At 46.2% G+C, this 25,413-nt stretch overlaps 1 protein-coding gene across 1 annotated transcript; it reads left to right on the top strand.

The window, feature by feature from the left end:
- Nucleotides 1-6,779: 6,779 nt before the first annotated feature.
- LOC147726119 (fizzy-related protein homolog) lies at nucleotides 6,780-8,399 on the top strand. The gene is made up of 3 exons (XM_086962883.1): nucleotides 6,780-6,913; nucleotides 7,398-7,525; nucleotides 8,043-8,399. Exons 1-3 carry the CDS (start codon nucleotides 6,895-6,897, stop codon nucleotides 8,169-8,171), a joined length of 276 nt encoding a protein of 91 aa, XP_086819009.1. The 5' UTR covers nucleotides 6,780-6,894; the 3' UTR covers nucleotides 8,172-8,399.
- The last annotated feature ends 17,014 nt before the right edge of the window (nucleotides 8,400-25,413 follow it).

Here is a 25,413-nt window from a genome sequence, read left to right as displayed (position 1 = left end):
AGAGTTGTGTGTTAAGGGCTTAAGCACACCCTTTCTAAAACTCAAGAGAGTTTAGTAGGTAAACAACTAGAGTAGGTAGTGCATACACCACACCTCACTAGTTATGTCTTCAGGGCCAGGAACCAGTCAGTCCCTGCCAGATTTCAGCATGTTACAGACATCCAAGGATGACACATTTCCTTTTTTAGAATTAAGGACTCTGTGTACTATGAGGAAATTGAAGACAGGCAAGAATGCCACCACCCAACACCTCAGAGAAGTGTTTCTGCTGGATGACCATAGAAAGGCTCATAGCCTGAAAGGGTAGGCAGTGGGGTGGGAACAGCAGAGGAAGAAGGGACCAGTGGTCAACACCACTAGGACTCAGACTGATGCTGATCAGGCAGGTGACAACGACCTAGACCTGGACAATCCAGCTCCAACTTCAGATTAAGAAGGCAAAGGTGGCCCTCTCTTTGTCCCACCAGGAAGAGTTGGGGATGTGCCTAGAAGTATCATCAAAAAGGAGTCCAGAGGGAAAAAGAGAATACGGGGTGCCCTCCACTCTCTAGACAAAAACACATAAGAACCTGTTCTCTTAAGGCAACAATATTTTTACATGGAGTCAGATAGTCGCTTTGGCTATATACTCTGCGAAGCGTACATATTACATTACTATCAAGTCACAAAAAACCCACTTCTGTTTTCGTGGTTTATTTGTAACGCTCTCTTGCCTATTATTTAAATCAATTGCCCTTAATTCACTGACAGTCCACCAGAGGGAACGGCGATGCCTGAATTACAATCCTTTTACAATGTATCCAGTGCATCAGAAAAGCTTCTTGGTAAGCAAAACCCCCAACTATTAGTGAAAAAAGTGTGGAGAGAAAAAGTAACCCCTCATGGGCGAACAACCCAAGGGGTAACTGGCAGGTTCTCACCAGATAAGCCCACTTTTCTCATCATCGGCGGTTACTTTGTCGTAAAAAAAAGGAGGAAATGGGAGTGTCCAATAAAAATCTGTGAAAGTGATAGAGTGACAAAGAAGTTCACTCAATAATAGTGATGGAGTGTAATTAAAATTGAGAGGCACACCTTTCTCACAATTACTTTATTATTTACTAGGAGTGAACTGTCAAATTAAAAATGTGTAATGTTTGCTATCCATGCATGCAAATTTTCACATGCCAACATGTTTCATTGCCTGCTTTCGTCTGGCAAATTCTTCAGGGCTTCGACACCTCGTCACAGCACCCCAGTTGGACACACCATTCTACAAGGACTGTCAATGGAAAAAGTGCACCACTGTGTTAAAAAGGCTGCCCGTCTGCATAAGAAACCGAGGAGTTTTCAATTTCAAGAAAACTCTCTAATTACCCTCACACAGATTGTGCCTTTCATACCAGCTTGCAAGGGGATACTTAAGTCAGTGGCTTAAGGACAATTGTTTTAAGTAATAGGCAAGAGAGCGTTACAAATAAACCACGAAAACAGAAGTGGGTTTTTTGTGACTTGATAGTAACGTAATATGTACGCTTTGCAGAGTATATAACCAAAACAGCGCTTAGAGACCCCGGTGGTTATAACGCGCTATATAAATTAAATAAATAAAATAAATAAATAAATAAATAAATAAATAAATAAATAAATAAAAGAAACTATCCGACTCCATGTGAAAATATTGTTGCCTTAAGAGAACAGGTTATTTTGTGTTGTTGATGTGCCTAGAAGGCCAAGATCTCCTTCACAGGAATCTAACCATTCTGACTCATATATAGGGACCCCTGTCTCTTCTCATAGGAGGGACACCTCCCAGGAGAAGAGAGAGAAACAGCTTAGGCTTGAAGAAGCTCAACTGAGAATAAGGAGACAGAAAGTAGCCTAAGAAAGGGACTCCCTAGAGCTTGAAAAAACTAGTAAAACAATGGGACTAGAGTCCCATGGTGACAACAACTTCCTTAGTGGTAGGGAAAGGTCTAATGACCATAGAAACCTAAAGAAGATTGTCCCTCCCTAACAGAGTGGGGATGACATCCACAAATGGATAACTGCACTGGAAAGAGCCTTTCAAAGTTCAGAAGGTCCCCCAGGAGCAGTGGGCGTCAATCTTGTGGCTCTCCTTTGCAGACAAAGGTCGAGACATGCTTGTCACTGTCGGAGAAGAGGATGCTGACAATTACTGTCTTGAAGAGTGCTCTGATTGATGGCTTTGGCCTAACCACTGAACAGTATAGGTTGAAGTTCAGACACACCCAAAACCTTAGACTCAAGACTGGGTTGACTTTGTAGATTATGCTACTAAGGCTCTGGAGGGCTGGTTACTGGGCAGCAAAGTGGATGACTTTGTAGGGTTGTACAATTTGATAATGAGGGAGCAGATCCTTAACAATTGATAAAACCAGCTTTTACACCAGTACCTGGTGGACTCTGATCTGACCTCTCCCCAAGAATTGAGAAAGAAGGCAGACAAGTGGGTCAGAACCAGGGTGAGGCCTACTAATCAAGGTGGTCACCAGAAGTAAGATTCTACCAAGTCCCAAGAGAAAGGTGGGGATAAATCAAAATTCAAGCCCCCTACAGGGCACCAAAAACCTACTTCTGGGGGTGGGTCCCAAACTTGTCCCTCTCCTGAAAAGAAACCATATTGCCATGTTTGCAAAAAGCAGGGGCACTGGAAAACCGATCCCAGTTGCCCTAAAGTTGGCAATAAAGAAAATGTTCCTCCAACTAACACTGCCACTCCTCCTGGTACTACTAGTAGTAATCAACCAGGCGGTAGTGTTGCACCCAAAAAGTTAGGTGCATTCTCATGGGGAACAGAGGTGGGCCCTAGTTTAGACAGGCCCCCTCACAAGCCTCCTTAGTCTGTGGAGTGGTGTGGCTTACTGGTTAGAGGCGGCAGACCCGGAAGCAGAGAACGGCCCGGGACCAGGGTTCAATTCCCGACGCGGCAGGGTCGGAGGACTTTATAATTCATGCCTCGGTGCCTACTCTAACCAGGGATCACACTTGGCAAATCTGGGCATTAGCTTGCCTCATCTCTACAACGGCCCCCCACATTTTCCGGGGATGCCTGGTTTCACCTTGGAGATACCCACTAGGGACCATCTCACAGGGATAGCCAGGATGGGTTCCCCAGCGGTCTACAGCGCCACGATGCCTCAGGGCAGTAGTGCGCTTTACAAGACACATACATTTACATGGTGGCATGGGATTTGCCACTTTACCATGGGTCCTAATGCTTTTGGGCAGGTACAGACAGGAGCCCATAATCAATGGTCAGAAAGCTGTGGCCTACAGGGAGACAGGGGCTAATGTCACCATGGTGACAGGGAAACTAGTTCCCCCAGCTTTTACCTGAGTTTAAGTACCAGGTGACCACCATTGATGGTGTCAGAACAGACCACCCCATGGCCATAGTCAGTTCAGTTCAGTTCAGTTCAATAAACTTTATTTCGATTCAGAAATTGAATCATAAAAGTATAAACAAATTAAAAGAAACATTACACATTACAGAAATAATTTACAAGGACCATACAATTATATTGACATCCATAAAACATATTGTATATCCAGAATTAAGTTTGCAATACATATAGGATACAGTTAAGTTAAAAGGTCACATATATATATAAACAGAGGTTATTATAAAGTGCATGTGCAATCCATAAGGATACCAATCTACACGCTGATCTCATAGATGTACATCAAAGGATAATCAATGATTTCCAATAATGGTAATCGATATCGATTTCTAATAGTGAGCGCCAAGTTTCAAGTTTCAAGTTTTATTTATTATGATAAAGGAACTCTTTATGAGGTCCACATAAAAGACAAAATATACATACAAAAGCAAATAACACATAAAATGTCAATTATGCACTGGGAACAGAATAAAAAATTACCATCTTAATACAGGTCCAAAAAACATTTAAAGAAACTGTACAGTTTAAAACAAAACATTTCATTTGGTGGATTAATCAGGGCCGCCTGAAATGAAGAAGCTGATAAAATGTTGAGTTGTAGGCAGATTGGTCTTAACCATCTTCGCCTAAAAGGCATCAAGGCAGGACAAACAAAAATGACATGATCCAAGTCCTGGTCATACATCTGACAAAGATCACAGAGTGCTGAGTGGCCATACCATCTGGCGTAAAGGGATTTCAACGGAAGTAGGTCTTGTCTTATTAAGTACACTAGGCGTCTAACGCAATGAGATATGTTCCAATACATATAAGGTTGAGCTTTCCACAAAATACAGGACTCAATAACAGGTGTACAGCCTTTTTTCAACAACCGGAAATCTCTATCAAGTCTAAACCCCAGTTCCCATGTGGAGGACTTCAAGATGGTTTTTAATTGATAGGAGGATAAAGAAAATAAAGTCTCTTTATCCAATTTTAATTGGGCCACGGCAAATCTGAAATTTTTTACAATCAAGGAATGGTCATGGAAGTTTCCCAGCAATTCATTTTTTATGAGATGTCTTAAGGTATTAGACTCACTTTTTGCTATACCTGCTACCCAACGTATGATACTGGCCAAACCTTGAACCCAACTGCTGCGTAAGCCAAGTTCCTGTCTCAGAGAAGCAGTAGAATTTGCAGTGCTAACAGATAATAAACTACGCAAAATTTTACCTTCCGAGGAGTTTAAAAAACTCCACTTTTTTAGATCAATTAACTCTATTCCGTATAACAGGGAGGCAGGAACTTTCGCTCTGAATACATCTAGTAGAATAGAGAAATGCCTTCTACCTGTGGCTTTATACAAGGATACTAGACTCTTTCCCTGTGAAATAGCCTTCCGGGAGTTATTGTCTATATGCGCTTTGTCACTTAGATTACTTGTGACAATTTTACCAAGGAAGGTATAGGACTTCACAATTTCCAATTTTTGACCCCCCACTACCCAAGGAAAGTTAGGAAATTTAGGTTTCTTCCTCCCAGAAAAACACATCACTTTACTTTTTGCAGTGTTTATCAACAGATAATGGTTTTCAGCATATTCAGAAAGCGCTTGCAAGCGATTATTCAAGCCCTTCGGGGTAAGATCCAGAATCAAAATGTCGTCTGCATACATAAGGCATGCAATCGGAACTCCCCCCAAGGACGGGGCAATACCAGCGCAAGCTGAGAGTGCAGGAGGTAAATCAACTGTATAGAGGGAAAAGAGCAAAGGGGCCAAAAGGCAACCTTGCTTTAACTCATTAGATGTGGGAATTATTTTAGATAAACCACGTTCACCTCCCAGCAAGACTCTACACCAGGTATCTGAGTAAAGGGCGCGAATTAACTTAATGAGAAAAGGGGGCATCCCTAAATCAAATAACTTTCTCCACAGCAATATTCTATCCACTTTATCAAATGCGGTGGAAAAGTCAATAAAAGCGCCATATACCTGCCCTCCACGGACTTTCACATATTTTTCCGTGATAACTTGCAGAGCCGTCAAGTTATCTAAAGTTCCGTGATTTTGACTGAAACCCGTTTGTTCTAGAGGCAGGATTTTAAACTCAGTTACCCATTTGTTCATTAAGGTAAGGATACATTTTGCGAAAACCTTACCAATCACATCAAGCAAAGCAATTTGACGGTAATTTTGGGGAAGATCTCTTGCCCCTTTTTAGGTTTCGCCTCGCCGAAGGATGCGCTCTGCGCATCTTTTCGGCGCAGGCGAAATCCTGTTGAGAACTGTAAGGTGGCTTTGTCCGGCCCTCGTCCTTGATTGGCTGGCTCCGTAAACGGAGCCTTGCCATTGGACGAGGGGCCTGTCCGTCAATGCCGGACCAGACACGGGGGCGTTCCCGACATTCTTTGGCTTTTGCCGACGTCACGGGACGCCGGGAACGCCCCCGTGTCTGGTCCGGCATTGCCGGCACTTCTGAGTCTCTCCTAACCCCGTGACTGGCCGGCCGGCCAATCCTAGCGTGGCCGGCCGGAAGTGCCCGCCCCCGGCAGCCCGGGGGAAGAAGGAGAGGAAGACGGCAAGCACTATGGCGGCGCCCGCGGGGAGACCAGAGAAGTGCCTCTCCAACCTGCCGCTCTGTCTGGGCTGCCCAGCCTGTCGCTTCTCGCCTCCCAGACCGATCGAGAAGGTGCAGGTGAGTCGATTTATTTGTTTGTTTTTTTCCCTCCTCCCCTACCCTCCGAGCCCCTGCCCCAACCTGTCTTCCTCCTCGTGGCCGGGGCTATGTTTAGGGGCGCTAGGCCGCCCGCATGGCCGGGCTTTGTGTGCCGGTTACGGGATGCCTGGGAGATCCACGGAGGCTCTTGAGCCCCTGCGGGGGGATACAGGGGGTCCGCTTTGTGTCCCACCGTTTCTCTGGGCTCGCCGATGCAAATGGAGAAGTCGGGCCCAGTCAGCAGAATATGCATTGGATTTCCGTTGCACTGTCCCCCTGTTCCCCCACGGAGCATCAATTCTCTTGAATATTGCCGGCTCTCTATAATTGGATGCGAAATGGCATTATTTTATTACCATTAAATGGATGTGTTAGGTTCACGCTTTCAGTCCTTGACTTTGTTTGTGGAAAAGAGCGATATTTATTAATTTGTTGACTGCTGTGCCCAGAGTCGATGACTTTTCTCACAGTGCATGTTGTACATTATTTTGAGAGAAAACATTGTTCATGAAGTTTTGGGATCCCACCCCTGCTCAGAGATTAATGTGTGTTTATACATGTAGACAAACCTGCGAGCGGAGCGCCGTGTGCCTGTGTGCGTGTGTGTGCGTGCCTGTGTGAGTGAGTGCCTGCTGCTGCCTGCCACGGCGCAGGGAGTGCGGGGAGCAGACGGGAGGGCACCAGGCAGCAGCGGCAGCGATGGTACTCATTCTCAACCACATCCTCATCGCAGTCCTTCAATTTTTCAGACGGGGCCAGCAGGTCTTCCTGAAGGCGGAGGAGAAGCCGGCATGCTCGGACGCCCTGCAGGTAAGAGACGGCGCCTCCGGTCCCCGCGTCCCCTGTGCGCGCCTGTGTGATCTTGTGACAGCGCCGCGCTGCTTGTGCCCCTTCGAAGTCATTGCTGTCTCTTGGGCTGTGTGCACTGCCAAGCATACCCTGTGTATAAGCACGTGTGCAGGGGGGGGGGGGAGAGGTATGAGGGCTGCAGGTGAGAACTGCTCTGTTGGTAGAACAATGAAGTGCTCGTGCCTACAAAGTGCTCATATTTCAACTTTTCCCCGCTGTGATCGCGTTCACTTCCCATTTAAGCGAAGGATGCCACCTCGGACAACGGCAAAGGTAGGTGCCCTCCCCCACCCCTCGCATGTGTTTTGTTCCCACCATCTGTGCGGGGCTTTGTGGGGCGTGATGGATGTGACCTGTAGACAAGTGGGGGCAAGAAGCCTGTCCCCTCCCCCTCCTGCCCTCGGCCAGGCAGATGCTCAGACTCTCTCCTGTTGTTTCCGAGCAGATGGGCTGGCATACTCTGCCCTGCTGAAGAACGAGCTGCTGGGGGCGGGCATCGAGAAGGTGCAGGACCCGCAGACCGAGGACCGGCGGCTGCAGCCCTCCACGCCCGAGAAGAGGAGCCTCTTCACGGTAAGCCACAGCGCCCCCTGCTGTCCCCCCTCACACACCCGCTGGGACGGGGTGATGACCTCTGTGAAGGTCACAGCCAGGCCTGGGCGGTGTGCTGTGGGCGGGCCTGGTCTCTGTGCAGCACTTAGTGTGTTCTACCATATTTGTTTGTATCCCCGTGGGTTGCTGTGCCTGCTGCAGGGGTCTGTGTGCAACCAGCTCAGTGTTTAGACTCATGGATAGCTTGACTCCTTCCGAGAGTATGCCGAGTTTTAATACATTTACAAACAATAGTCAGTATCCTCACTCCAATCACATGCTCTATTTCAATACACACAACGTGTATATGTATAAGCTGGATTCTTACACCTATAAGCTTGTTGGTTGCTGGCTTGTACTACCATTTCTCATTCGTAAACACGAGGAATTTTTTGTTGCTCGTTGCGGTTTTCTATAAGCCATCCCATAAAATGTGAGTTGCTCCTTGCTGATCACAGCCCCACGAGCCGCTCTCACCTTGCGTTTTCCTTCCTTGCAGTATTCCCTCAGTTCAAAGCGCTCCAGCCCAGATGACGGAAACGAAGTGTCTCCATACTCCTTGTCGCCCATCAGCAACAAAAGGTCAGTCCTGGCGCGGGCGGGGTGGCATAAAGAGTGCATTATATGAAGCGCAAATGTGCAGCGAATGAAGCTCTGCTCCATCTCCACCAGTTGTAAGAACCATGCTATAGTATAGGCCTTGATTATTCAAATGTTTCTTCAGACCTGTAGGGGGGAAATAAATGCCCTGCATGATGGTGCCCTCCATGTACCACCTTCGCCCCTTCCATGACCACTTTGTGGCGTCCATCAAAGTTAAAATAGAGCCCTTTCCTTATCGGGTGACAAATTAATTAAACAAAAAAAAGATTACATATTTTTACACTGGTGTAATACTAGAAGCAGACAGCGATGCAGCAGCATCAGTGGAAACCCTCTAATACTCTTTATCGCATCTTACGCCCACTAATAAGGGCCATGTTCCCAAGAAAACTATTACTGGCTGTTTGACTCGTTGAAAAGACTGAAGGGTCACATCACAGGTCTGAAAAGATTAAACCAGCTTTGTTCCTACCCATTGACTTGATGAGTCTCACTTCTTGCCTAGTGCTACTTTTAGCTGACTTGGGTATCCATGGAAATACAACTTGTATAGGCAACTTCAAGATTGTTTTCGTGCCTCTGTTGCCTGCTTGTGACCCTGTTGCTTGCTTGGGACCCTGTTGCTTGCTTGTGACCCTGTTGCTTGCTTGTGACCCTGTTTTCGTGCCTCTGTTGCCTGCGGGGGGGCTCGCAGCGAGCCCACAGTGTGTGGGGTGGGGCTCGCAGTGTGTGGGGGGCTCTGTGTGGGTGTGTGTGTGGGGGGGCTCTGTGTGGGTGTGTGTGGGGGGCTTTGTGTGGCTGTGTGTGGGGGGGCTCTGTGTGGGTGTGTGTGTGTGGGGGGGGTTTGTGTGTGTTGGGGGGGCTCTCTGTGGGTGTTGGTGTGTGTCATTTGCAAGAGATAAAGCTAGTGGCATTGTAAATGACAATGCCATTTATTTATGTTAAAAAAAAAACATAAATAAAAATAATGTCAAGAGCAATGCCAATCGCTCTAACTTTAACAAAGGCGAAACCATTGCATTGTAAATGCTTGTTTATATAAAGGAACAATGATACTTCCTTTCCAGGAGGGGGGGACTATTCCGCTAGAAAAGCAAAATTTAAACACTGGAAAGAGAATTTTGCTCCAAAGTTCACTCTGTTGTTTTAATACAGAGATGGGAACTTCGTCAGGTCCCATAGCACCAGAGGAACGCATGTTCTTAATAGCAAATTCAATTTCCTTTTCAGTTGGACAGTCAAATACACGTGAGACAAAATAAGATTCCACATTATATAATTGTGAGTTATTGTTACTGTACAAATTCTCAATGTATTGGACCCAAATCCGTTCCTCAATGGCAATGGGTGTAGGACTGGCTCTAGTACCACAACCCTTGCCAATTAAGGACCAGAAAGTCTTTGCTTGGCCGTTATAAGAAGCTTCCCTCAATTGTATCCAAAGTGAGTCTTCCTTATTGCGTTTTAAACGAGCCTTAAGCCTAGATCTCCTTCTTTTTAAAATTGTCAACTTATGGTTGGCTTCTTGGGTAAATGATAAATATTGCCCCCTTATTACTTTATTTATTTCTATATTTATATAATAGTGAGCGCCAATCTAATGAAGCTAAGCACAGCACTACATATAGCTGGAGTTGATAGGGACAATAAATATTCATATCCCTCTTTATAGTAGCGAGATCCAAAAGATAACAAAACGGGCCTAATAAATCAATTTCTAGGTTCTTTATACAGAGTACAGAAAAGAACAAGATGCACAGGATTTTGTGAAACTTTGTTATTACATGGGCAAGGGGGTAGTCTCTCACACCACCCCGCTTGCTTTGGAAAGGCAAAAAGAAAATGCAGTGTGTTGAGACGAAACCTAGTCAAATAAAAGCGCCATTGGATATGCGCAATATATGAGAGGTAAGGCCACTGCTGCAACCTTCCCCTTTCATATACCACACTCTCACTATTTCTCAGCATGCCTAACCTAGTGGAATAGGCCTCTTTAATTGTTAGCTTGGTCTCCCTACCAACACTTTTGGGGGTTTAGATAAATATAACCCAAACCTATCTTATGAAAGATTTCGCTGACATATAGTAACCATGGGATCTTCGCAGAATAATCAAGCTTAAGGCAATCTTGCAAAATTTCCTTTGTGAGTTTCAGTTCTTCAGAACTCCAAACCTTGCTCCATAGCAGCAAGGGGGAGACATGGATAGTGTCACTCACAAATTCAAGACCCACCTCAGTATGGCAGAAAATGTTTGAGGTACCGGATGGAACAGATAGGAGGCGCTTTATGAATTTATTTTCCATAATTTGGATTTTATTACAGTTTTGTATCCCCCACACGCCCACGCCGTATGTTGCAACAGGGAGGCATTTTGCTTTATATAAGGTTTTTAGTTCTGCAACCGGCTTCTGGCCCAGTTTACTTGAGAAACGGAAAAGGGCCTCTATAGATTGCGTAGCGTTTTGAACACGAGCTGATATTAGAGGATCCCAACTCAAGGATTTATTGAATAGATTCCCCAGATAATTAAAACTATCAACTTTCACAATAGTTGAGTCCTTCACCATAAGCCTGCGAGATTTTGCCCCTTTTGGGCCGCAGACCATGGCAAAGGATTTTGTGAAGTTGACCCGTAGATCTAATCCTTAAATAAAAGTTTCAAAAGCATTCAAACAAGTTTGCATGCTGTTGGCAGTTAGGGTCATTAATACCATGTCATCTGCATAAGATAACATCGGTATCCGTTTACCATTAACCTGGGGAAAATCTACACAACTTTCCAACAGAAAACTTTCTAGACCGCTGGTATACACCAGAAACAGAAAAGGAGCCAAAATACATCCCTGGCGGACACCTTCAGTCGATGGAATGGACTTTGTCTTCTCCCCGGCAGGGCCAAATCTAATCCTCACTGTTGTAGCAGCATGCAATCTACGGAGAAGGGTGAGCAACGGTTCTTCAAACCCCAGGGACTCCATCATTTGCCACAGTTTGTTTCTACATACAGTGTCAAAGGCACTGGATAAGTCCATGAAAGCCAAGTGGATACAACTACACTTAGCCCTCCTGTACTTACCCATGATTAAAGCCAAATTTAGGCACTGCTCAGTGGTTTCTTTTCCCCGCCTAAACCCGTACTGGGAATCCACAATGATACCTGTTGATCAGCCCAAGTTTCCAGGCGGGCCAATATCACCCTACCCATCAATTTACAAGATGCATCTATTAGTATTATATAGTATTATTATCAGTGGAGTGGTGTGGCTCACTGGTTAGAGGCAGCAGACCCGGGAGCAGAAGACGGCCCGGGACCAGGGTTCAATTCCCGATGCGGCAGGGTCGTGGACCAGGGTCAGCGGACTCGACAATTCTCGCCTTGGTGCCTACTTTAACCTGGGGTCCCACTCGGCAACTCTGGGCATTAGCTTGCCTAATCTCCACAATGGCCCCATCAACACCGGGGATGCCTGGCTCTACCTTGGGGATTCCCAGTAGGGACCATCCCACAGGGAAAGCCAGGACGGGTTCCCCAGCGGTATACAGCGCCGGGAGGCCCCTTTACTGGGGCAGCTGTGCGCTTTACAAGTATTTAATATTTAACATTAGCAATATTGGTCTATAACAACAGGGGTCGGATTTGTCGCCCCTTTTAAATATCGGTACCACTACCGCCTCTTGCCAGGAGGTCGGGATACGCCCTACCACAACTGCTCTAAACAAAAGTAATAGGAGTGGTGCCCACACCTCGATGTTGTGTTTAAAAAGATCCAAAGGGACTGAATCTGTCTCTGGGGCTTTTAACGGGGTGCCTTTTCTTAGTGCAGCCTCAACCTCTAGAAGAGTCAATGAAAGGCTAAGTGTTGGAGCTGACTCCAAATGAAATTCACTAATCCCCTCATTAACAGTTGGCAGGATCGCCCCTTTTGGGTTAAACATTTTTCCATAATGTACTTCCCAGGTTTCCCCTGGGATATGGACCAGTATGTTATCCTTTTCATCGCTTCTTAAGAAAGGGCAGTTTATTACCTCCCAAAAGAGCCGACTATCCTTTCGTTCTGAAGCTTTTCCTAAATCGTCCCATGCCTTTTTCTTTAAATCTGATTTACGCTTAATAATAGCATCTCGGTACATTTTCCATGACCTTCTAACTAACTCCCTATCCCGTGGAACTAGATGTAGTGCCTTCGTTAATCTAGTTTGTGCTCTAGAGCATTCTGCATCAAACCATTTGCAACCATTTTCTTTTTTCCCACCCACAGTTTTTAAGAGGTGAGAACCCACATTGCCTAAAAGAGCCTCAAAGTTCTTAATTATTACATCCGGCTCGTTAGAGGGGGTTAAGCAAGCATCTATCCTTTCTTTGCTTGCTTTAAAAATCTCCACCTCTAGTTGGCTAGCATCTACCTTATCCCACTTTAAGGTGACCCCCTGGTTCTGACTAAATTTGATTGGGTGGTCCAAGGTCTGAAATCTCTTAAAAATGGGGCTCAGGTTCAAAATTAAAGGGTTATGGTCACTAGCTGGATTTGCCTCAATCTGAAAATCATTAACAAGATGGATATAACTTCTAGATACCAAAGCAAAATCAATTACGCTCATCTGCCCCCCTATACCCTGGAAGGTAGGTATACCCGAGGGTCTTGAAAAGTTGGACATATCCAGGACACAAAGGTCATTAATTGTAATGATATTATTTAAGGCATCCCCTTGTTTTGAGTGCTTAAAATGTGCCAATGGCTGGTCACTTAAATCTACCACACCACAGACTCTGGAGCCATTAAATTTACACAAACTACAGTTAAAATCTCCTATCCACATAATAAAAAGAGGAAATATAGTATTGGTTACTTTAACAATCTCATCCTGTAATTTTTCGATGACCGATGTGACATGAGTATCAAATATATTATAGTACCAATTAATTAAAAGCAAAGGCACTAGAAATAAGTCCTTAATCATAAGCATTTGGTAAAAGGAGGAATCCACCAATGTGACAGTTTTTATCGTGTTGTGCTTCACAGAAATAGCTGTCATAAGACCACCCTTAGCTCTTCCAGCAAGTGAGTGTTCGGCACGAGCATTAAACATTTGGTATCCATTCAGGCCAAGGTCCCCTCTGCTCCAAGTCTCCTGGAAGCAGATTATGTCAAAAGATTCAACAAATTTTGACCATGCCAGGTCCTCTAGCCTCCGGGAAAGACCAGCTATGTTCCCTAAAATCAGGCGGAAAGGGCGACCCTCGGCCAGACTATCTGCTTCCCCTGGTGGTGTTGTTATTTTCAACGGAATCCCGTCACTCTCGCTCAACGTTGCTGCTGTTGAGCTAGTATCTGCAACCAAAGGAGCCGATTCTACCTGTCTGGTATTAGCTCTCCCGCCCTGATTTACTGCAATATCGGTGTCATCTAGGTCCAAAGATACCTTTACTGTTTGTGCGACCATATCTCTCCCTCCCCTGGCCACTACTAAGGGAACAATCAGCGAGTTGGGACGTAAGTATATATTACTAACGATCTCTCCCACAGGTTCAACTACTTTTTCTGGGTTTGACCTCATTGGGCTAACAGTCCTATCCCTATCCATATCTTCTGCCCCGCTATTAAAGAGACAAATATTACGAAGTCAGTCCACCCCCTCCAATCCCATGAGCGGATCAAACCTATTTCTTAGAGGTAGCCAATCCAAACTGTTAAAACCCATATATCTACCCCTACCAAAGTTCTGTGTTTGTTGTGACAAACTGAGGATCACATGGGGGTAGAAATAGTCTAATCCTAATGATTGGATGTCACCTAATCTAGCAAACCTTGGTTCCCTACGTATGTAGTCCACAACCCATGGGTCTCTGAGATTGACAATTATGCAATCTCCCTCGAGATCCTTAGTGCTATGCCCCAGCCATGACAATCGCCTTACACCTAGGATCTCTGAATTTAAACCCGGGGGTAATCTCCTGTTCCTACTAAGCCAAAAAATAACTTTATTCTTTAGTTCTCTGTCTGATTCTTGGTGTTCTGGGTTAATTTCTGGTACCCCTGTTAGAATAATAGTCAGAGGCATGGATTCCGGGGGGAGATTTACAGGCGGGAGCCACTTTCTTGGCACTTCTTTACCCTGAGATGCATTACTCAAAGCCCCTTGTCCTGGATCTGAGACCTGTTTAGAGACAGCCACCATGTCTGCTTTAGTAGCTTGGGTCTTTCTGGTTACTACGTCTTTTTCCCCTGTGGCTAATTGAATGTTCTGAACTGCGGGAGTTACATTTGTAGCAGGTTGAACAGCTTTAGGAGGCTTAACAATTACTGAGGATATGGTTGGAGTGGCTCTAGCTTCATTACTTTTTGTGCTCTTAATTAAAGCATCAAGTTTTGAAGTATTCCCTTTCGTCATTAGCTCTATCTGGTCTAATTTTTCTTTAATTATTTTCGTACGATTAATCAAGAGTAGTATTAGAGACTTTACTAATATTTCAATTTTGGCAAGAAGATCCTCAGTAGGATTCTGTTGAATCGGTAATGGAACAATATAGGTTAGTGTATCAATTATGGTAGGAGACTGAGCTAAAACCTGTGAAACATCCCTGGAGTTTTGGGTATTTGTGGGTCTTTTACAACCGCCCATCCTCTTGCCTCCCCCTTTCTTATTTTTATTTTTATTTTTCCCCTGCTTGGGAGTTATAATACGTTTCTTATTTGTCTCCCTCGACATCTGATCTTGTTCTATCTGGGGTGCAGGGGGTGGAGGCGTTGGCGTGGATGTTCTATAGCTCAAGTCACTGGAGAGCTGATTATGCGAAATTGAACCCAGCATAGAGCCGGTAGCAGAACCACCTGACCCCTCCTCCAGAGGACAAGAGATTATGCTAGTATCAGCCAGAACAACCAGGTCATTACGGTGACCGGGTGTTACAGCAGACCCAATCGCACCCAAAGAAGACTGTTTGCCCGTTAAAATATCTATCAACAAACGTTTTTCTGCAAAAGCTATTTCTTTCTCTAAGATACCAGTAGCCCGTTTAAAAAACTGGTCCAATGTGCCCGTAACCATTCTTGCATTGGTGTTGAAGGTAACAGTTCTACTTTTCCCTGATCGTAAAGCCATGACAGCGAATCAGCAGTTACAAATAAGCACTAGAGATGGCAAAGGCTAACTAAGTGTATAAACAACACTAACACAGTATTGGCACAAAACCAGGAATCAAATGGTGTGGCCCAGCCCAGGCTCGACCGTCCTCGGACGGCCTCAGATGGCCCGCCCTTTGCCCGGGCTTAGCCCCGTGCTTTGTCCCGCGCGCGTCCCGCGGTGGCGTTGAGGGCGTGCCTTAAGTAAGAGGAGGAGGGGACGGGAAGAGGCACCAGGTGCGCGAGGTTGCCACAGCGCAGAGACCTCTGGGCCTCGCAGTCCCGCACCCCCCTCAGCGCCCAGATGATGATTAGACTACAAACAAGGCAACAACAGTTCCAGATCTCCAGGTACGATAACAGCTTGTGAATCAGCTACAGTCCCGGTCGTCGTGAAAATGAAGGGCTTTAAAACAGGGAAACACCAGTTTTGGTTAAGAACAAAGTCCACGACTACAAGCGGCTCCCGCGCAGCGGGGGCCGCGAGTCGTATTTGAGCTCAGCAGGGAACCACAGGGAGGAGGGGCGGGAAGAGGCACCAGGTGCGCGAGGTTGCCACAGCGCAGAGACCTCTGGGCCTCGCAGTCCTGCACCCCGTCAGCGCCAAGATGATGATTAGACTACAAACAAAGCAACAACAGCTCCAGATCTCCAGGTACGATAACAGCTTGTGAATCAGCTACAGTCCCGGTCGTCGTGAAAATGAAGGGCTTTAAAACAGGGAAACACCAGTTTTGGTTAAGAACAAAGTCGACAACTATGAGCGGCTCCCGCGCGGCGGGGGCGCGAGTCGTATTTGAGCTCAGCAGGGAACCACAGGGAGATGGGGCGGGAAGAGGCACCAGGTGCGCGAGGTTGCCACAGCGCAGAGACCTCTGGGCCTCGCAGTCCCCCACCCCCGTCAGCGCCCAGGTGATAATTAGACTACAAACAAAGCAACAACAGCTCCAGATCTCCAGGTAAGTTAACAGCTTGTGAATCAGCTACAGTCCCGGTCGTCGTGAAAATGAAGGGCTTTAAAACAGGGAAACACCAGTTTTGGTTAAGAACAAAGTCCACGACTACGAACGACTCTCGCGCAGCGGGGGCCGCGGGTCGTATTTGAGCTCAGCAGGGAACCACAGGGAGGAGGGGCGGGAAGAGGCACCAGGTGCGCGAGGTTGCCTCAGCGCAGAGACCTCAGGGCCTCGCAGTCCCGCACCCCCGTCAGCGCCCAGATGATGATTAGACTACAAACAAAGCAACAACAGCTCCAGATCCCCAGGAACGATAACAGCTTGTGAATCAGCTACAGTCCCGGTCATCGTGAAAATGAAGGGCTTTAAAACAGGGAAACACCAGTTTTGGTTAAGAACAAAGTCCACGACTACAAGCGGCACCCCATAGTCAATCTCAGCTCTGGAAGGGTCACAGGCCCAAAAAGAGTAGCAGTGCCCCCTAACTTGCCTTTAGATTGCCTACTGGGCAATGATCTGGGGATTTCAGCCTGGGCTGAAGTTGAACACCAAGCCCATCTGAGAACGCTGGGTGACCCTGAGAGAGTTAGTGGGGATGTGATGGCCACAGCCCAACTCCAGGGCAATTTTGGAGTGATGTAGCATGAAAGAATGGCCCACTCTCCTCCACAAGAGAGCACAAGGGATGAAGAACAGTCTTCTCCCCCCAGACTATAGGTAAAGGTCAGCCTCCTCAGGGAACTGATCCTACCCGTAGTGAAGGAACGGCCCCAGAGGTAGTCAGGCATGTCCTGGCAACACCTCTGATGGCAGGAGACCCTTCCAAGGTGGCACCCAGTCTGGAGCAGGTAACCTGCCCCTCTCTACCCTGCTTCAGGCAGTCCTGAGCTGAAGAGGTCAGGGAGGTCAGTGAATCCCATAGGGCTTCCTGTGCAGAGGAACCCCCCATCAGCAGGTTAGGGGCACCCTGGCTAGCAGCCCTAGCCAGGTGAGAATTCTTCGAACCCTGAGGGAACCCTTTTGACATTGAATAGGGACCACCTCCAGATGGGCTCTGTTGGACAAAGGCAAATCTGGGACACAGTTGTCCCAAACCTACCATGTCCCTCCAGTGTCCCAACCAAAGGGGCCCATCCCCAAGCTGTAGGCAGCCAAAGGTTGACCCTTAGACCCAAGTATAACTCAGTCATGGAAAGAAAGGCATCCATGGTGACTAGTGATCTGAGGAAGCTGAGACCAACCCTATTAGGGCCTCACTTCCCAACTCAGACACCTCACCATCCTTTTACTTTACCAAAACACACCTCAGGTAGTAATACCCAATGGTGGAGACCCTCTCATACCCTTAGGCTGAGGGATTGCTTAGTGGACCAAAAGACAGGGGGTAACCATACTAGTGCAGGTACTTCCTTATATGGCCACTTAGTAAATAAAGGCTCACATGGACAAGGTTAGCCTCATATCCTTTTTTGGGGGGGAGGAGTTATGTAGGAAGGTGGAATCTGACTGCATGGTTGCCCCCACTTTTTTCTGGTGTTTTGATGGTTTTTACTTTGTTTGGCTGGAATCCTGCTATTCAGGGCCTCAGCCTATCTGCTTTCCTCTCTAAAATAATTGCATGTACTTTAGATACACTCTAGATTGGTTACTGGGTTACCCTTGTGACTCCCTAGTATATTGTACCTTAGGTGTGAAGGGCATAGGTGGAAGCCTTCTACAATGGCACCACAGAAGTGCTACTGCAGCCTGGGTAAGGTGGTGCATGCACCCCTTACTAAGATATAGGTTACCTACATCTACCATTAATCACTGACACATATAAACCCATCAGTCACTCCTATGGCAAGCCTTATCAATCCTGAAGGCAGAGTGCCTGGTTTTGTGTGAGAGGGTGCCCATGCATGAGCAGGACCCCTCTGCAGCTTTTGGAATTTATTCTCTTAGGCTGTTCTGTGATGCAGCCAGACCATATACTCTTAAGTGCAGTATAACCTCGCGGTAAATGCTAACTTTGGAATAACTGCATGGAAACATGTCATGGTTGGTGTCAAACACTTTGGAATCCTACCACCCGCCAGTCCTGTCGGCGGGCGTAGAATTCCACCCTTCTAGCGGGAGAGACATGTACACACTGACCTAACCACTAATAGTTTAAAAGAACCCTAGAATCAAAAAATGGATGTTGCAGCCACAGACACGGGTCTGACCTCCTTCTGCTGGACGAAACTCAGGCAGGGGAGGCCTGGACAATAGGTTTCCTGTCACAGGGAGGTGTAACCCCTTCCCAGACAGGCTTTAGTGTAATGGGGCTGGGTGGGTGCATTCAGAGAATGCTTTTCAGACAGTGCTGGGGCACACTTGGTGTCCCTGTGCATACCCCAGTTCAAACCGGTTGCAGGGGCACTCAACCCCTGCTCTGGCCCGAAACTGTACAAAGGAAATGGGTGTAACCACCCCTCTTTCCTGACCCTCCCATAGGTGGGACCCCAGGGTATGTCCAAACCCCTTTCTTAGGACTTCAGATTACACCTGGACGAAACTCTGCAACATATATCCTTGAACTTCGACATTCTACAGTCCTGTTGGGTCCTATCCGTAAACCGACACTGCAGCACTCAACATCCTTTGTGGGACAGCTCAAATCCAGCATCTGGTCATCGTCGACCCCTCCTGGTCCTCGTGGCTGAAGAGTGAAGCTTCACCTTCTTCACCTTCTTCACCTGAAATCACCCGACATCGGTAGGCATCAGCCCATCGCCTTCCTGTTCACTGGCTAGTGACCCAGACTCTGTCCCCTCTGCTTTCAGGTTCTTTTCATCCTTGATCCAGGCTTCGATCCCTCCGGACACTTTCGAATTGGCAGCCAGCAGCACTTTGCAGGAGATCGCCATTGAAAACTACGTCAAAACCCGACACGAAAAGACACCTAGGCACCCTGGGCTCCCTGGGTGAGGTAACTTGAGTACTCCGGTGCTCCTGTGGGTGTTCACTCTAGAACCTCCTAGTTCTAAAGGGGTTTGCTCCAAGTCCTCTTCTAAGTGTTCCAACCTGAACTTTCTCATAGAAGTTAATGGTGATTTGCAGCTGTGTCTAGACACTGTACGCGTCCCCCATGGGTCCCCTGTGTCACTACCTTGGGTGGTTCCTGGTGGCCTTAGCAGTTCTAAAGGCTCTAGCCCTTGTGTCTATGTCAGTCGTGGTTCTTGGTTTTGTACGCCCCTAGGGGTCAACATATATTGTGCTAATTTACTGTGTGCTAAATAAGTTTACTGAATGCACTTTTGCCTCTAGAATCATAAAGAGACTAGAGGGATGTGCTTAGAATAAATACATATATGTTATACATATGCCTGGTGTGGTTCTCCTTTCATTTGGTCATTCATGAGATTATAGGCTGGTAAAACAAGCTGCTTTACATTCCTTCAAGACTTAGCCTGAAGGTTGCTTTCCACAACTACCACTAGGATAGCTTTCTATATAGGTTTTCTTTAAACCTACCATCAATAAGGGTCGTTTGGGCTGGTGCAAGGTGCCCACTAGAATATTGGACAGCATATGCTAGGCCAACTTCTCACACTTGTTCTCTAGAAACGTGGCCATTGTTAATATTTGGACTAACTCAGAGGATTCTCCCATGAAAACCTTTTCTTGCGAGGCTCATGAGTCCAGGATCGCCTTTATATTAGTTTCTACCAACGTTGACGGTAGTTTCAGTAACACATACACTCAATTTAGGCTATTTTATTCCTGATTTTCTTTAAAGACCTTCCAGAGCATATAAAGGCGGCCCTTACCTGCAAAGGAAATGGAAAGAGCACCAAACATAAAAGATGGTTGACTCTCCCTGTGCTAAAGCCAGGAAAGCCCTTACTACAGCTCTTAAAAATCGGCCACAAGATCAGGTACAGATTGCCCTACTCATCACTCGGTTTAAACTGGCCAGGAGAAAAAGGGAGAGGACACTGAGGGAGGAGATCTGGGAAAGGCTTGCTCAAGCAACTACATCGGGCAACAGCAGAGAGTTTTGGGGCATAATCAACATCAGAAAAAACACTCCGATTTATATAGGGTCTGAGGCAATTTCAAAGACCTAGCATGGATAAATTACCCCAATACATAACACTTATACAACAAAAATATCCACGGGTCTAGAATCAGTAATTTGAACATCAAGAAGTCTAGAACAAAACAATATGTGCGCCAACTTTCTAAACTGAGGCCGCTAACACAGAAAGTCATATTCAAGAGGACGAATTCCCATCACTCACCAATGGTGACATGCTTCATCATCTGGGTCTCCTCTCGGTGTCACATTAGTGGCACTCAGGGCTACAACCCTTTCAGAGGGAAAGGGAAGCCCGAGGATGTTTTCTTAAGGATTATCAGTGATACACTAAACTCCTAACTGGACCTCCAGATGTGAGTGGTTCAATTGTGTGGGAAAGAAATGCAGATCACTATGATATGGTGATAAGTGAATCCGGTCAATGATTGACCTCTAGAAAATGACTCGTCAGTCTTGTTGCTTGCTTTTTACACCTCACTTAAGGTGGTAATGTCTATACTAGCAGGTGCATCCCCCTATGCACCACAACTTCTAGGTGGCGCTTTCTATACATGGTAATGGGAATAAGAATACATTGTAGCCTTCTGAGGGTGATGGCTGTTATAATGCAAACAATATACTGATGGCATAAACACCACAATAGAGCTATGTCATTCCTGTTTTGGGCTCAAAATTGGGGGGTTGTTGTTAAGTTGCTGGCGACGGCACTTGCATCTTTTATCTATGCCCAATCATTGATGTGTAGATGTGAAGGACAACTCTGTCATTTAGAAACTTGAAGAAAATTGAAAGATTAACATTCAGAGAGCAATGGCTGTCACATTACAGCTCAGATTGCCAATCGAGATGAAGGTGTCTTTAGCTTTAAAGAACTTACATATCACACCATCTCAGTACCAATATTTGTAATAACACCATCAGTGACACATGATCTACACAACAAAAATGGTATTGTTTTTAGCCTTGTGTTGTATGTGTGGGTGCATGTGACTCCTGCCACAGAGAGAGAAACAAATAGATGTTGAGTTCAGTAGGGAACCATAACGAGTGTGGTATTTTCCCACTTTTTCTCATAGAGCGGTGCCTCCTTTTCCCTGAGCCGTAGCCAGGTGAGGTGAGGTATTCTACTCGTGCATTTCGGGTAAGGACAAATGGCATGTACGTATAATGAAGTGAATGTAGATGACAATGAGAATGTCACCACAGCAAATAATGTCTGTTTTGAACATGAGAATGTTAGATTTGTGGGTCTCTAGTTGGCACAGGTAGGTACTTGTGACAAATAGGGACCCTTGCCTCTAGTCAGGGTAAGGGGCTCCACTCCTAAAATAACCCCTGCTCACCCCCTTGGTAGCTTGGCAAAAACAGACAGGTTTATCTCAGAAGCAGTGTGTAAAGCATTTGTGAACACATACAGTAATCCAGTGACAACACTACAGATGGACACCACACAGTTGTATATTAAAAATAAGTTTTCTTTATATAGACTTAACACACGACCACAAATGACAAAAATCCACAAAACTGTACTTAAAATGGTAGTTTTAGCTCAGTTCTGTTCAGTTCTTAAAATGCAACTCTTTGAGTCAATGTACCTTACGATGCATTGAGCTTCCACAACAAAAGTGTTGCAGCAATGGAAATAATGCAAAGTTGCGGTGCAAAGAAATAAAGACGTGAAGATCTTCCAGATGCGGCACGCTTCTCCGATAATGTGAGAAGTCTCGATTCGATGCATCAGTTGCAGCGGCGACACCTATGTTCCGCGATGCGACGCCTACAGCTTCGGCTGCGACACTCTTCTCCGGTGTTGCGAGACGCTTTCGCACAATGCAACAACTACAACGGCGACATCCAAGAAGCGACAACAGCCGCTCTGACAGAGGCCCGCTACTCTGTAGATGAAAGGCGCTTTTCTTGATGCGGTGCAATATGACAGCTACAGCGGTGACATTCAAGATGCGACGGCAGCAGCAGTGACGGCGACGCACTTCTCCTTCGTTGCGAGACGCTTCCCTTGATGCGGTGCAATGCGACAGCTACAGCGGCGACATTCAAGATGCGATGGCAGCAGCAGCGATAGCGACACGCTTCCTCTTCATTGTGAGACGCTTCTCTCGATGCGGTGCAATACAACAGCTACAGCGACAACATCGAAGGTGCCACGGCAGCAGCAGCGACGGCGACATGCTTCTTCCTCTTGAGTCGCGCTTCCAGATCCTTGCGACACACAGTCCCTCAGAAGGCCCTAAACAGCAGCAGGCACTTCCCAAGGAACTCTGGGGAGCTTGGGGTTGAAGTCTGTTGTCCCTGAGACTTCAGCAGGAGGCAAGCTCTGTTCCAAGCCCTTGGAAATCCTAACAAGTTGATGAAAGTACACAAAGTCCCTTTCTCCTCTATTTGGCAGTTAGGCAACCACTGCAGGCCAATCCCCCAAGCAGCACTTCAGCTTAGGGATAATCTCTCCTCAGTTTCTTCAGGTTCTTCTCCTCAGCAAAGGGTTCTTCTTGTTTGTCCAAAGGTAATCTAATTTTTTGGGATCAGTGTCCCAATATATATGCCCCAAAATCCTTTGACCTCTGAGGGCAGTGGGGCCTTTGCCTAGTCCAAACCAGTTCTGGAGCACTCTTTTTACATGACTCCTTCTTTCCTTTCACAGTGCAGGGCAGAAACATCAGACGCACCACAGGAGATGGAGCCAACATTGTGGAGGGAAGGCACAGCCCTGGAGCACTCTGTTGACATGACTCCTTCTCTCCTTTCATAGTGACGGGCAGAAACATCAGATGCACCACAGGAGGTGGAGCCATAATTGTAGAGGAAAGGCACAGCCCAAGAGCACTCTGTTTACATGATTCCTTCTCTCCTTTCACAGTGCAGGGCAGAGACATTAGGCACCAGGGGTTGGAGCCAGCACTGTGGAGGGCAGGCACAGTCCTATTCAGGTCCAAGATGCAACTCCTTCCTCCAATCTAGATGCAGATCTCTCTATTCACCACTGGGCGGACTCACCCTGTCTCCTGGAATCCCCCAGTCCTACTCCAGACAAGGAATACACAACCTAGCAGAGGCTGGCTTGGCTAGATAGACAAGAAAATACCTACTTTCTAAAAGGGATATTTTCAAACACAGAATGTTAAAACCAACGTCAATAAAATATGTATTTTATCATTCAGAGTTTAGGCATAGCAAACTCGAATTTCTTCCATGTTCCCTGAGTCACTTAGAATTATAAAATGTAATAATCTAACTGCCCATTCTGGCCTATGGAGAACAGGTATCCTTGCAATAGTGAAAAACAAAAATGTCTATAATTCACGGCTAGGACATACCACACACACACCAGGGCATGTCCTACCTTATACTTACAATGCTCCCTGCCCTTGGGCCTACCATGGGGTGTCTGATATGAAGAAAAGGGAAGGTTTAGGGACTGGCAAGTGGATGCATGTGCTCAGTCAATATGGCAGTACAAGACTGCACATACGCTCTGCAATGGCAGACCTTTAGACACACTTTTACAGGCCGCTTCTGTGGTTGGCACAACCAGTGCTGAAAGCCCACCAGCAACATTTGGTTTACAAGCCCTGGACACTCATGGTGCACTGTACTAGGGTCTGACATGTAAACCAAACCAGACAATCATGGAATCACCAATTCATACATTAATTTACAATAGGGAGCATATGCACTTTAGCACTGATCAGCAGTGGTAAAGTGCCCAGAGTCATAAAACTGCCAACAACAGGTAAGAAAAAATAGAGGAGGACGGCAAAAAGTTTCAGGGATGACCCTGCAAAAAGGGCCAAGTCCAACAGAGAACTTTATGAATTTTAAAACAATTGCATCCATTCTCTTCACTCTGTTACAGATGCCGTCGGCATTAAAGAATTTGCAGAGGAAGGGTTGTAGATTCCTGATTACAGGTGATTCGGTTGTATCTGTTCCAACCGTTTCGTATGTGGTTGTACTGATCACAATTTTTCATTATTTTTGTCACATTTGCAGTAGCAAAATAGTAGTGGTCCTGAAGAAGGCAATTGGACAAAGGTTTTCCTTATATGCTGAAACATGTTGACCTTTTTACGAACAACAGACAGTTATTTGGCATAATCAACTCACCTTATTTTAAGACCCAAAGGGACCCCACATTAGTTACCAATGTTTGTGAGAAGGAGTGGGTGAAGAACTTTGTTAACATGTTCTCGCCCACCCTTACTCCTGCTGTTTTCCCAGCTGATCTTCCATCTCGAAGGAGGGCATTTCTGTCATTTTCGCCCACTGAGGTTAGGAAGCCCCTATCGGCATGTAGCCCAGGAAGAGCCCCTGGCCCAGATGAGGTCCCAATAGACTTCTTCCAGGACAACTGCGACCTTTGGGCTCCTTTATTGACCAATGTTTTTAATAACTTGGCAATAGTAGGCCCACCCCCGCTCATAGAAAACAAGCATAGTTGTTCCTATCCATTAAAAGGGGGATAAGAGTAGCCCAAAAAATGACAGGCCTATCTCCCTTTTAGACACCGCAGCAAAACTCATGGGTCATCGGCTTTTATCTAGACTAGAGGTTTGGGTAGTTGATAATGATATACTAATGCAGTCCCAGTATGGGTTTCAACAGGGCAAAGGAACTGTAGGTCAGTGCCTAAACCTTTAGTTGATTATTGATAAATATACCAGGGCTAAGGGTGATAAAATCTATCTTGCCTTTATGCACCTTCCAGCAGCGTTTGACTGCATTTCCCACCCAAAGCTGCGGCATATTATGGTAGGGATGGGGATCGACCCTCCAATAATTGATTTTATCCGGCAATTATATACGGATGCTTCAGCATTGGTCAGATATGGAAAAAACAGGGAATGTACCTGCCCTATTAAGATCCTATGGGGGTAAGGCAGGGCTGTGTCCTTGCGCCGTTCCTATTTTCCATCTGCACGAACGGAGTTGGGAAGGCCCTACTGGGTGTTACTCCCGATCTCCCCATGTCTGACTCCATCCATCTTCCAATTCTGGCATATGCAGACGACGCAGCTGCAACGTATATTTACCACCTATGCTGCCTTCATAGATTCCCTTGACATGAAGGTTAATCAATCAAATTCTTTTGTAATTATAGCCGGGG

This window comes from Lissotriton vulgaris, chromosome 3_1 (assembly GCF_964263255.1).
Source record: "Lissotriton vulgaris chromosome 3_1, aLisVul1.2, whole genome shotgun sequence".
Classification (NCBI taxonomy): Eukaryota; Metazoa; Chordata; class Amphibia; order Caudata; family Salamandridae; genus Lissotriton; species Lissotriton vulgaris.
Note: the sequence above shows the minus strand (reverse complement) of the source record. Positions and strands in the feature narration are given on the sequence as shown.